The sequence below is a fragment of the Triticum aestivum genome, chromosome 2B (assembly GCF_018294505.1).
Source record: "Triticum aestivum cultivar Chinese Spring chromosome 2B, IWGSC CS RefSeq v2.1, whole genome shotgun sequence".
Taxonomy (NCBI): domain Eukaryota; kingdom Viridiplantae; phylum Streptophyta; class Magnoliopsida; order Poales; family Poaceae; genus Triticum; species Triticum aestivum.
Window position 1 is genome coordinate 245703676 of NC_057798.1, and position 13069 is coordinate 245716744.

A 13069-nucleotide genomic window follows, 5' to 3' on the forward strand; every position below is an offset into this window, starting at 1 on the left:
ACCACGAGATCGTAGAGGCTAAACCCTAGAAGCTAGCCTATGATTATGATTGTTGTTGTCCTACAGACTAAACCCTCCGGTTTATATAGACACCGGAGGGGGCTAGGGTTACACAGAGTCGGTTACAGAGAAGGAAATCTACATATCCGAATCGCCAAGCTTGCCTTCCACGCAAAGTAGTGTCCCATCCGGAAACGGGACGAAGTCTTCAATCTTGTATCTTCATAGTCCAACAGTCCGGCATAAGTATATAGTCCGGCTGTCCGAGCACCCCCTAATCCAGGACTCTCTTAGGGGGCACCTGGTGAGCACAAGACACCGGGGCGCGCCAGGCCCCCCAGGCGTGCCCTGGTGGGTTGTGCTCAGCCCAGCCCACCTCCGGTGCCCCTCTTGTGGTATATAATTCATTTTGACCTAGAAAAAAATAACGGGAGGACTTTCGGGACGAAGCGCCGCCGTCTCAAGGCGGAACTTGGGCAGGAGCACTTTTGCCCTCCGAAGCGCCATCCGTAGATTGGAGAATCTCTTGATGATGAAGGACAAGATCGCCACTACTTCATCACCACCAATACCTTCTTCATCACCCAAAGAAAATTGAGTATCGGGTATGGGCACTCCCTTTGGCTTGTGCCAAGCTTGGGGGAGGTGTCCCGGTATCACCTCCACTATCTTTTGCCTTTATTTACCTTAGTTTGATCCATAGTTATCTTTTGCTTTAGATGAATAAAAATTTAGTTCGATCCTTTCTTTTGAAAGTTTGCTTAGTGATCTATCCTTGTAATCGTATGCGAGATATATAATAAAGTTTTATTTGAGTTTTGCTTTCTTTACTTTCTTGTGCAATAATAAGAAAGGAAATAAATGAAGAAGATCATGCTAATCTTATGGTAAGTAATGACACCACATAAGGAAAAGTATAAGTAGAAAATTTTATTGGAGATTGACAAACATAGCATTGGTCAATGATGCAACTCATGAAAGAATTAATAAGAGAAGATAAGATTCACGTGCAAATACACTATCTTGGAAATCTTTTGTGATTGTGAGCCCCCATCAAAATATTATATACCAAAATTGTTGACGTTGGACAAGGAAGACAACATAATGATTTATGTTTGTTCATATTCACATAGAAGTTATATTGTCATAGACATGTGGTGCTTGCCCCCCATCTTTGATAGCCAAAAATTCCGCACCAAGTAGAGATACTACTTGTGCATCCAAAAACCCTTAAACCCAAATCTTATTTTCAAGAGTCCACCATACCTACCTAAGGATTGAGTAAGATCCTTCAAGTAAGTTGTCATCGATGCAATAAGGTAATAAAAATTGCTTCTAAAATTGTTAGATCATTTAGTGTAAGAGAAAATTGAGCGTTGTACGAACTTGTGATGGCAAAGAATAAAAGCGACAGACTGCATAATAATGGTTGCTATCATAAGGGGCAATATAACGTGACGTTCGTTTGCACCAAGGGATTAAGCATACAACCAAAAAGCGCATGGCAACCTCTGCTTCCCTCTGTGAAGGGCCTATCTTTTACTTTTATGTATTTACTTTCATGCAAGAGTCAAAGTTTTTCTCTCTATTCCGTTTTATTTTTTTCTCTTTTGGCAAGCATCATGTAGTGAGGAAAGATCGAGGCACATATATCCAGTTGGATATGGGTAGCACGAGTTATTATTGTTGACATCAACCTTGAGGTGAGTATGTTGGGAGGCAAAACTATAAGCCCCTATCTTTCTAGGTGTGTGGTTGAAATGTTTTGCTCATGTGTATGCGGTGAGTGTTAGCAATCATAGAAGACTATATGATGGTTGAGTATGTGGACTTGCCAAAAAGGCTCCGATACATGACCCTTCCTGAAAAGATGATGAATTGTAGTTGCGAAGTTGACTGAGAACATAGTTTGTTGGTTTTCAATAGAGTTTATGCTTTATACTTTGACGTTGTGATGAATTGTTACTTGTTCATGAGAAGTCTATGATGAAAGTTCTATGATAAAAGTTTTATGTCAAGGTTTGTTGTTGTTATAATAATTTACATGATGCTTCTATGTCTGTATTTTGTTTTTATCGACACCTCTCTCTCTAAGCATGTGGACATGTTTTTCGATTTCGGTTTTTGCTTGAGGACAAGCGAGGTCTAAGCTTGGGGCAGTTGATACTTCCATTTTGCATCATGTTTACCTACTGTTATTTATATTGTCTTTATGCATAATAATGCTTTTTGGAGTAATTCTAATGCCTTTTCTCTCATAATATGCAAGGTTCACACAAAGCGGGAGAATTCCGGCAGCTGGAAATCTGAACCTGAAAAAGCTACGTCAGGCCACCTATTCTGCACAACTCCAAATGAGCTAAAACTTCGAGAGGAATTTTTATGGAATAAATAAGAAATAATGGAGCAAATGACTACCGGAGGAGGACCACTTGGTGAGCACAAGACACCAGGGCGCGCCAGGCCCCCCAGGTGTACCCTGGTGGGTTGTGCTTAGCCCATCCCACCTCCGGTGCCCCTCTTCTGGTATATAAGTCATTTTGACCTAGTAAAACAAGGGGTGGACTTTTGGGACGAAGCGCCGCCGCCTCGAGGCGGAACTTGGGCAGGAGCACTTTTGCCCTCCGGTGGAGCAATTCTGTCGGGGGAACTTCCCTCCCGGAGGGGGAAATCATCGTCATCATCATCACCAACAACTCTCCCATGGGGAAGGCAATATCCATCAAATATTCAACAATACCATCTCCTCTCAAACCCTAGTACATCTCTTCAGTTCAATCTTTGTACCTGAACTATAGATTGGTGCTTGTGGGTGACTAGTAGTGTTGATTACAACCTGTAGTTGATTACTATATGGTTTATTTGGTGGAAGATTATATGTTCAGATACATTATGCTATTTAATACCCCTCTGATCTTGAGCATGATATCATTTGTGAGTAGTTACTTTTGTTCTTGAGGTCACGAGAGAAATCTTGTTGCAAGTAATCATGTGAATTTTATATGTGTTCGATATTTTGATAGTATGTATGTTGTGATTCCCTTAGTGGTGTCATATGAACATGGACTACATGACACTTCACCATATTTGGGCCTAATTGAATGCATTGTGGAGTAGTTATTAGATGATGGGTTGCTAGAGTGACAGAAGCTTAAACCCTAGTTTATGCGCTATTCCGTAAGGGACTGATTGGATCCAAAAGTTTAATGCTATGGTTATAATTTATTCTTAATACTTTTCTCGTAGTTGCGGATGCTTGCGAGGGGGTTAATCATAAGTAGGAGGTTTGTTCAAGTAAGAACATCACCTAAGCACAGGTCCACCCACATATCAAATTATCAAAGTAGCTAACACAAATCGAACCAACATGATAAAAATGACTAGATGAAATTCCTGTGTGCCCTCAAGAACACTTTGCTTATCTTAAGAGATCGTTTTGGCATGTCCTTTGCCTCAAAGGGATTGGGCTACCTTGCTGCACTTTTTTTACTGTTATTGTTACTTGCTCGTTACAAATTATCTTGCTATCAAGCTACTCGTTACTTATAATTTCAGCGCTTGCAGACATTACCTTGCTAAAACCCGCTTGTCATTTCCTTCTGCTCCTTGTTGTCTTCGACACTCTTGCTTATGGAAAGGACTACGATTGATCCCCTATAGTTGTCGGTCATTAGATCCCGACGAAGAAGGCGCTCCCGGCTCGAGAGGTAGGGTTGGGAGTAGTCGAGGCTGGCAGGTCTCCCAGACACGGCGAGGCGGCGAGAAGGGCATGGTAGTGGCGAGCAGTGCGTGGGCAGCGCGATAAATCTGAGGCGGAGGGGAGAGCGCAGACGAGGGGGAAGAGCGAGGGGGCGAGTGAGTGGGCAAATGGGAGGGGGTAGCTCGAGGCGCTGGGGGGCACTATCCCCTCCCGCAGCGTTGACGGCGAGGGGGTGCGGTGGCTACCGCGAGTGCGGTTGGGTGAACAGGGAAGACGACCGGGGGGAGCTGGACCGCTGGGTTGGGCCAGCTGGTGGGCTAAGGCCCAAGGGGCGGGGGGTTTCCTTTTTCTTTTTCCTAAACTTTTTCATTTTCTTTTCTGTTTTTTTCTTTTTAAAACAAAATAGTTTTATAAAATAAAAAACTTACTAAAATAGTATTATAAATTAAGACACTGCCAAATAAAGTTTGGCACTAAAATAAATTAGTTTGCAAAATTTATAAATTAAAAAGCATTTAAAATTATTGTTTTAGCCCCTGTTTTTAATTATGTTTGGGCACTTAGACACTCTATAAAAATGTTGGTTCACCACCATAATTAGTTATGGATTATTTGCCACATGATAAACATTTTAGTTTTCATTTTGTGAATTTCTGTATTTCACTTATTATTTGAATTTGAATTCAAAGTGGAATTTGAAATGAGATATGGAATCAAAGGTGATCAAGCATTATTTAGCAAAATGATTAGCTTAATCTCAGAGGTTACTGTAGCTCATGAATACAGGGGTGTTACACTATTTGATCAAGATATCTTCTAGGATTTCCCCTTTTCTATATTAGTAGTAGAGAAAAAATTATTAACTCGCTGCTCAGGGCCTCTTTGATTCTAATGATTTTCACACAAATTTTAATGGATTGGAATCCTTAGGAGTTTTTCCTACGTTGGTAGTTTGATTCGTTGGATCATATCTTATAGAGAATATCCCTTTATTGGGCTCTCTGTATTGGATTTGGTATTGGGCTGCCCCAATTCAGGTGTTTGGATGTACTATGAAACAGCAGACCGAAAATAGTAACGAATACGCGGCAGTTTTCGTTTGCACACGCCCACTCCTCACGGCAATTCGGAGGTCTACATCTTCGATTCGGCCGAATTAGCTCAAGCCCGCAAAAGAAAACGGTCCGGGCCTCTCTTTTGTCCATTCATCCCTCCACCGCGAGAAAGAGGACAGCGGCACACATGAAGATCGAAGACGGTGGCGCCCCGTAGATCGACACCCTCCCGTTCCTTTTTCCTCCGTCGCTGATCCTTCCTCTCCTCCGGCACCCCTTCTCGTTGTCTCCGGCCATGCTCACCGCGACCAGATCCCGTCTGACCTTTGATGGTTGCGACTGCAGCCCCTCCGGCGCCCGCCCTTCCCTTCGTCCCCGGCACTGCGACAACCCACCACCGGAGATCATCTCCTTTCTCTCGGGCCTCCTCGGCTGAGACACGGCTCCCCTTCTTCCTGGTTCTCCTATGCCCAGCTAGCTACCGCCGGATACCATGACGGCTCCCCTTCTTCCTGCATCAACACAGATCCTCTTCTTCTTCCATCATTCGAGAATATTTGATAAAAAATTTGTTGCTATATAATCTTTCAATTGTAGTCACACATTATACAACTTCTTTTTTTGATGCATATACTAATGTTGCTAAGCAATTCCATAGTTTGACATCCAAAAATGATTCCGTATTAAAACCTCAGTAGGATTTCGTGAGCCAATTCAGTTAACATCCAAACAATTGAATTCGTATTCATGTTCATTATAGTTTCCTAGCTGAAATAGAATCGAAACCAATACAATAGAGAGGTCTCTAATATAGACATCCAAACATAACGTTGGGATTTTTTTTATACTATAGTTTCATAGGAATTTTAGCATTCATCCAGACATTTTGAAAAGAATTTTTTGTTTCTCCTACGAAAGCCATCAAGCAAATCAAAGTCATGTAGGATTCAAAAGGGAATATTGTAATCATATGTGTTTTATATTCTTGTGTGTTTAGACCCAATGAATCAAAGAGGCCCTCAAAGTCTTATTGGGTCAACAAAGAAGATGGCAAGTCACGAACTGAGCGTAACTCTGATGGTTAGATTTTTTTCTTATGGTGTAGCCAGCCCATCAGCGTTCGAGTCCTATACTTGGTTGGTGCTCGCATTTTCCTGAATTATTTTCATACTCTCGAGTGATGTTCGTTCCGACTACAAGGCTTATGTAGTGACGTTGTCAATGTTGAGTATTTTGAATGTACTCTACGAAGGTGTGTGCATGTGCTCATAGAAGTGAGTTTATGTGTATGTATGTTCTTTCAAAATAAATAAATAAATGTGTATGTATGTGAGCAATTGTGTTTGTATCGTGTTAAAAAAAAGGGACTGCTAAAACTCAGTCGACTAACAAACCTGGCAGGTCTCGCCAGGAACCTCGAAGGAGGTCGGGTCGCCACAGCGTGAGAGAAAACAAAGAAGCATGCATGCATCTCCGGATTTCCATGCCCTTGCAGAAAAACCATCTTTGACGAGTGGACGAACATGCCAACACATCCGTGGACTGCGTAGTCACTGTCTCACACTGTACAATGAACTAATTTTACGGTCAAGCTTGTATCTCTGGTCTTACACGCATGCAAACGGAACGCAAGAACATTCAAAAGGAGCAAGCGAGCAGCGCGAGCTGAGTAAACAAGCACATGATAGTCAGTCGGGGTGTTGTGGTGACTAATGGGCGGTTTCTGGTGCGAGGCAATTACAACAACGGCCATGGCCACCCGTGTGCAAACACTAGCTCTTCTTCCCCTGTTCCTTCTCTTCTCCCCTGCGCCCGCAGCTGATAGTATCAGCGCGACCTCTCCCGTCGCCGATGGCCAGACGCTCGTTTCTGCCGGTGGAGTCTTCGAGCTTGGGTTCTTCACCCCGCCGGCCTCGACGGCGAGGTTCTTGGGCATCTGGTACAAGGGCATCGCTCCTCTTACTGTTGTCTGGGTCGCCAACCGGGAAGCACCCATCACCGGCACCGCCGCGAGCTTGGCCATCAACGGCACCGGCAGCCTGGTACTCGCCGATCGGTCGGGACGTCCGTTCTGGTCCTCGGCGCGGTCGAACGTAACCAGCAGTACTCCGGTGGCCCAGCTCCTGGACAGCGGCAACCTCCTGCTTCAAGACGCCAGTGGCACGGGGTCGGTTCTGTGGCAGAGCTTCGACTACCCGTCCGACACTCTGCTCCCGGGTATGAAGCTCGGGTGGCACCTGGCCACGGGGCTCGACCGCTACCTGACGACGTGGGCGAGCCCCGGCGACCCGTCGCCTGGCGACTACACGTTCGCGATCGACATCCGCGGCGTGCCGGAGGGGTTCATCTGGTACAACGGCACGGCGCCGGTGTACCGGAACGGGCCGTGGAACGGCCTGCGGTTCAGCGGCGAGCCGGAGATGGCGCCGGACAACGGCAACTTCCAGTTCGAGTTCGTGGCCAACGGCACCGACGCATACTACACGTTCCTGGTAGACGACGGCGGCGGCGGCGGCAACGTGGTCTCGAGGTTCGTGCTGAACCAGTCGAGCCTGCAGCGCTACGTGTGGCTGCAGCAGCAGCAGGCGTGGAGCCTCTACTGGTCGCTGCCCCGGGACCCGTGCGACGGCTACGCGCAGTGCGGCGCCTACGGCGTCTGCGACGCCAGCGCCTCGCCGATGTGCTGCTGCCCCGCCGGGTTCACGCCGGCCTCGCCGCGGGAGTGGGCGCTGAGGGACGGCTCGGCCGGGTGCGCGCGCAGGACGCGGCTCAACTGCACCGGGGACGGCTTCCTGCCGCTGCGGGGCGTCAAGCTGCCCGACGCCACGAATGCGACGGCGGACGCCAGCGTCAGCCTCGATCAGTGCCGGCAGCGGTGCCTGGCGAACTGTTCTTGCCTGGCGTACTCTGCGTCGAGCATAAAGGGGGGCGAGAGCGGCTGCATCATGTGGAGCTCGTCGTTGATCGACATCCGGCGGTTTGAATCCGGCGGGCAGAATCTGTTTGTTCGTCTCGCGGCGTCCGATTTACGTATGGATCTCCTCTCCTCTCGTTTTAATCTGTTGATAATAATTTCATGCAGTAAATTTTCTTGTTATTCAAAGGATGTCCATCGGATCAACGCACGTTCCATTTGCTCTCACAAGTAAAGAAAACTTCAGGCTTGAGTCTAAAATCTGAATGTGCACTCTTCTAGAGGACACACACATTTTGACCATTTAGTCGTGATTGAAACTTTCAAGAGTTAGCTGCTTGGATTCTTCTGAAAAAGGAATCAACTACTTGGATTGTCTAGGACCCCTTTAGACTTGTTGTAGAAAAGGATCAGTCATAGTGTCTGCTATCGCACGGCTGCTACTATGTGCTAAGGGCATCTCCAGCCGTTGGCCCTCCAGGGGCGTCTAAAAGTGCCCCCTGGGGGTGAGCCGGCGGAAAAACAAAACCCTGAAGGCGAGTCGGTGCCCAGCCGTCGGTCCCCAGGGCCGCCCCCAGGCGCGTGTTAAAAAAAAGACCGTTCGGTGAAGCTATGATAAAAAGTAGTTAAATTTCGGGTAAACATGGCAAATTTCGGCGAAATTCGCGCATTTTCATTACATTAAGCTAATCTAAAAAAGAAAGGGGCTGAAGTCGTCGCCGCCATCGTCGTCGTCGGCCTTCTCCTCCTTGACGCGGGCGCCCCGGCTGGACCCGGCGTCGCCATGGTGGACTGGCAGCGGCGCGCCGTCGTCGTCGTCACTGTCGCATAGGACGACGACCCCGTCTTCATCGCGGCCGCGTAGGCGCTCCTCGAAGCGGCGCAGGGCGGCGCGCTGGCGCTCCTTCGCCTTCTCCCGGCGCGCCTTCTCCATCGCAATGGAGTCCTGGCGCGCCCATTCTAGGGCCGCGTCGTCGTCGTCGAACTCCGCCTTCACCGGCACCAGCCCCGGCTCCGTCTTCACCGGCGCCAGCCCCGACTCCGTCTTTGGCTTGACGAAGCGCGGAGGAGCCGACGAGGAGGAGGCGCGCCGGCCGCCCTCATTGATGACGATGCCGGCGCTGCGAGTGCGCCGGCCGGGCGGCGACTCCGCCGCGGGCTCGGCCTTGACGCCCAGCAGGGCCGGAGTGCCGGAGGAGTGCGATGAGGATCGGGAGGAGGAAGAGGAGGAGGAGGACCCGAACCTCCTTGGCGCCCATGGCTCGACGCGTCGGTGCTGCGCCAGGGGGTACGCCAACGGCGGGTCGTTGCCGCCGTCGAGGTATGTGAGCACGCCCTTGAGTGTGCGGCCGGGGACGCCCCACCAGAGGCGGCGCCCCTCGTTGTTCTGCCGCCCGCCGACCATCGGCGCGCTGTTGGTGGACGCTAATCGCTGCTGCTGGCGGCGCTCGAAATACGCCGCCCAGGCCGCGTGGTTGTCGGTGGCGTACTGGGGGAGGGAGAGTTGGGCGTCGGTGAGGGACGCGCGCACGATCTCAACCTCCTCGGCGAAGTACTTCGGCTTCGCCACGGCGTCGGGCAACGGGGGAATGGGCACTCCCCCGGCGCTGAGTCTCCACCCCGATGGCCCGGCGCGCATGTCCGGCGGCGCCGAGATGTTCGCCTGGAACAGGAGCCAGGACTCCTGTTCGCGGAGCGAACGGCGGCCGAAGCCGTTGGCCGCCGCCTCGTCTCCGGGGAAACATTCTGCCATGGCGACGGCGCTCGGGAGAGGCAGGGAGAGGGAGGGGCTGGACGGCGGCGAGGGGGCGGGCGGGGCTGGTGTGTGTACAGGAGAGTGGAGGCCGCCGGCTTTTATAGCCGGGCCGCGCCCCGTGTGTACGCGTGCGAGGGAGGGGAGGCGTCGGCGCGCCGTCCCGTGAAGCGCCGCCCGTGAAGGAATCAATGGCAAGGTTGACTGGCGGCAGCCTTGCCATTGATTCCCCGCGGGAACCGAGGCCGTTGGGGGGAGACGAGGCGCCGAGTCGCTAACGCGGCTGGCCCATGGCTTCTTCGCGCCAAAACAACTCGCCCCGGCGCCCCCGGGCGCCCCCCAGCGCGCCGGGTTCGGGTTGGGTCCGCCGGCGCTGTTTTCGGTCCAAGCCAGCGAAAATCGGGTTTCTGGGGCGCGACTGGGCCGTTTTTTCGGCGCCGCCGCGAAAAAATCGCCTGGGGAGGTCTTCTTGGGGGCGCGGCTGGAGGTGCCCTAATCAGCAGGACTGCAATGCTTCTTTAGACTGAAACTGAGGTGACAAGTGCTCCTTCCCATGAAACAATGGTGTTCAGTTGTTGCTTTCACTGACAAAGTGGCGAGTAATTAGGATGGATCCCCTTGCCCCTCCATTTTTATTGCTTCTCAGGTTAGGACAATATAAGAGAAATACCACAAACATAAATCAAAAGTTAGAGCAATACCTACAAGTTTTGTATGGATAAATATAGTTCAAATTTTACATCCGAGCAGAGTAACATACTGCAAATCCTCGGTTGTCAAAATACTGTTTCCAGTCAGTCATGATCATTGGTCAATACCGAGACAGAGAACTTGAGGGGGGTTTCTTGCTTTCAGAGCAACATCATTCAGTCCTTAGTCGTTGATGCACAAATTCAATCCAGAAAACTGAAATGCAGAATACCACTTAGGCCGCGCTTGGTATGGTTGTAATTCGATACAGGTGTATTTAACTTCCGGGTGTAACTTACCGGTCTAGAGCTATTTTCAGCTCGAAACCAAAACGACCGGCGGAGACCTGTATATTTTACAAGGGTATTCAGATGGAAAACGAGAATCCAAACAGGGACTTAGTGACTTGCTAACCTTTCCACGGTGACCTTGACAGCTTCCAATGGAGACAATCCCAGCAGGAGAAACACAGCACTTGCTGTTGTCCTCAGCTTATCCGGTCTTCTTCTTCTCGGCATCGGCGTATTCTTTCTGTGGACTAAGTTCTTCAGAAACAAAGGTGCGCCTAAATCTAAACTAGTATTTTCTACGAGTATTTTTATACACAAGGAAGGTAAATTTTACTTTCTGCAAACCTGCAGGGAGGTCCCAGAGCACACGACCGCTCACCTCATTCGACTCGAGCAACCCTCTTGCTCCAGTCCAAGACAGGAGCATGGAAGAGGACTCGAGTCAGAGCAAAGGACTGCATGATGTCACTCTCTTTGACATGGCCACGATTGCCTCCTCCACCGACAACTTCGCGGCGGCGGCCAAGCTCGGCGAAGGCGGTTTCGGCGCCGTCTACAAGGTAAACATTGCAACATTTCGCGGCATCGATCGATTGATCGATCTGAGGCAAGAAAGTGATAACAACTGCTGCAAAACAAATGGTTGGATCGATGCAGGGTGAGCTTGGGGGAGGGCAGAAGGTGGCGGTGAAACGGCTGTCCAAGTACTCGACGCAGGGCCTGGACGAGTTCAAGAACGAGGTGGTGCTCATCGCCAAGCTCCAGCACGTGAACCTCGTCAGGCTCTTGGGCTGCTGCGTCCATGGAGAGGAGAGGATCCTGGTGTACGAGTACATGGAGAACAAGAGCCTGGACATGCTCCTCTTCGGTACGTCAAACCTGTCCATCTACACACGTTGTGGATTTAAGTTGTTGCCGTGAATTTACAGATGAAAATCATGAAATGATGTGTTTAAGCAGATAAGGCTCGATCGGCGCAACTGGACTGGCCGAAGCGGTTTGACATCGTACTGGGCGTCGCACGGGGGCTCCTGTACCTGCACCAGGACTCGAGGTTCAAGGTCATCCACCGGGACCTCAAGGCCGGCAACATCCTCCTCGACGGCGACATGAACCCCAAGATCTCCGACTTCGGCGTCGCCAGGATCTTCGGTGGCGACGGCGCCGACTCACACACCCGAAGGGTCGTCGGGACATAGTAAGTGAAGGCCGTCGCATTCGGCGCCGTCGGTTTTATGTTTTCGATGCAACGGCGAGCTGACCGACGCGCTCGTGTGCATGCATGCAGCGGGTACATGTCCCCCGAGTACGCCATGGACGGCGTCTTCTCGGTGAAGTCCGACGTGTTCAGCTTCGGCGTGCTGGTGCTCGAGATCGTCAGCGGCAGGAAGAACCGGGGAATGTACAGCAGCGGCGAGCAGACGAGCCTGCTCAGCCACGTGAGTCATCCAGAACTAATCGGTCGCTCTGTTGATGAGAAAGAGATGGTGGTAACGTGAGTGTGATGTGTGCATGGCTGGGCAGGCATGGAAGCTGTGGAGGGAGGGCAACGCGCTGGGGCTGCTAGACGAGGCGGTGGCCAGCGGCGGCGACCGGGAGTCGGAGGAGGTGCTGCGGTGCGTGCAGGTCGGGCTGCTGTGCGTGCAGGAACGGCCGGAGGACCGGCCGCACATGGCCACGGTGTTTCTGATGCTGGCCAACCTGAGCGCGTTGATGCCACAGCCTAGGCACCCGGGCTACTGCAGCGACCGGGGATCAACCTCCACCGACGGCGACTGCTCCTTGAGCTGCACCGTCAATGAAATCACCCTCACCGTCGTCGAGGGCCGGTGACACCACGGTGCATTCTGTTAGCGAACGTGTGTTCGTGTCCTCTGTGCATGCCTAGTTTTTAGCCTAGCATCGGTTGAGTCAGTTGAGCTGTACATATATAAACCAGTGTAACACCAGATGAAGAATACAAGAGCTGTTGCACGCCCTCTCTCTCTATATCTCGCTCTGGCTCCAACATGGTATCAGTTTAACTGAGATCCGTTTCTTCCGCTGCCCCACCCTTCCCCACGCCATGAGCTCCTCCTCCTCCAACTCTTCCACCGGCGACTCCTCCTCCGACGAGCCGTTTGATCTCCCGGTTGCCACCCAAACCCTGCCCACTCTTCAGGTCCAAAGCCTTCGCATCCGGGACCACGTTCTCATCACCCTCGACTACGAGAAAGAAAACTACGGCCTCTGGCGCCGTCAGTTTCTCTCCGCCCTCGCCAAGTTCGGCCTCACCGATCATGTCGACGGCTCGCCGGCGCAGGCTACATCCGACTGGGCGCTCAACGACTTCGCCGTCCTCTCGTGGTATAACGCCACCGTGACGCCCTCAACCTTGGAGATCGTCCAGGAGCGCAAGAACTCAGCATACACCATATGGCGCTCGCTCCGCTCGCTCTTCCGTAGCAACCGCGATGCGCGCATCACCTATCTCCTTGATGAATTTCACAGTTTTCTTCAGGGAGATCTTTCCGTCGTTGAGTACACTTCTCGGCTCAAGCAGATGGCTGACACCCTTCGGGACCTCGGCCATCGCATCAAGGACCGCGACCTCGTCCACAACGTTCTCTGCGGCCTCGACGAGCGCTTCCAGCACGCCGTTCCCCACATGACGAGTGGACGTCGGCC

General features: G+C 51.1%; 1 protein-coding gene across 1 annotated transcript; it reads left to right on the forward strand.

The window, feature by feature from the left end:
* The first annotated feature begins 6420 nt into the window (after window positions 1-6420).
* LOC123041146 (receptor-like serine/threonine-protein kinase SD1-8) lies at window positions 6421-12344 on the forward strand. The gene is made up of 7 exons (XM_044463842.1): window positions 6421-7785; window positions 10549-10671; window positions 10754-10962; window positions 11060-11270; window positions 11363-11600; window positions 11691-11841; window positions 11927-12344. The coding sequence occupies exons 1-7, from the start codon at window positions 6468-6470 to the stop codon at window positions 12233-12235; spliced, it is 2559 nt and encodes an 852-aa protein (XP_044319777.1). The 5' UTR covers window positions 6421-6467; the 3' UTR covers window positions 12236-12344.
* The last annotated feature ends 725 nt before the right edge of the window (window positions 12345-13069 follow it).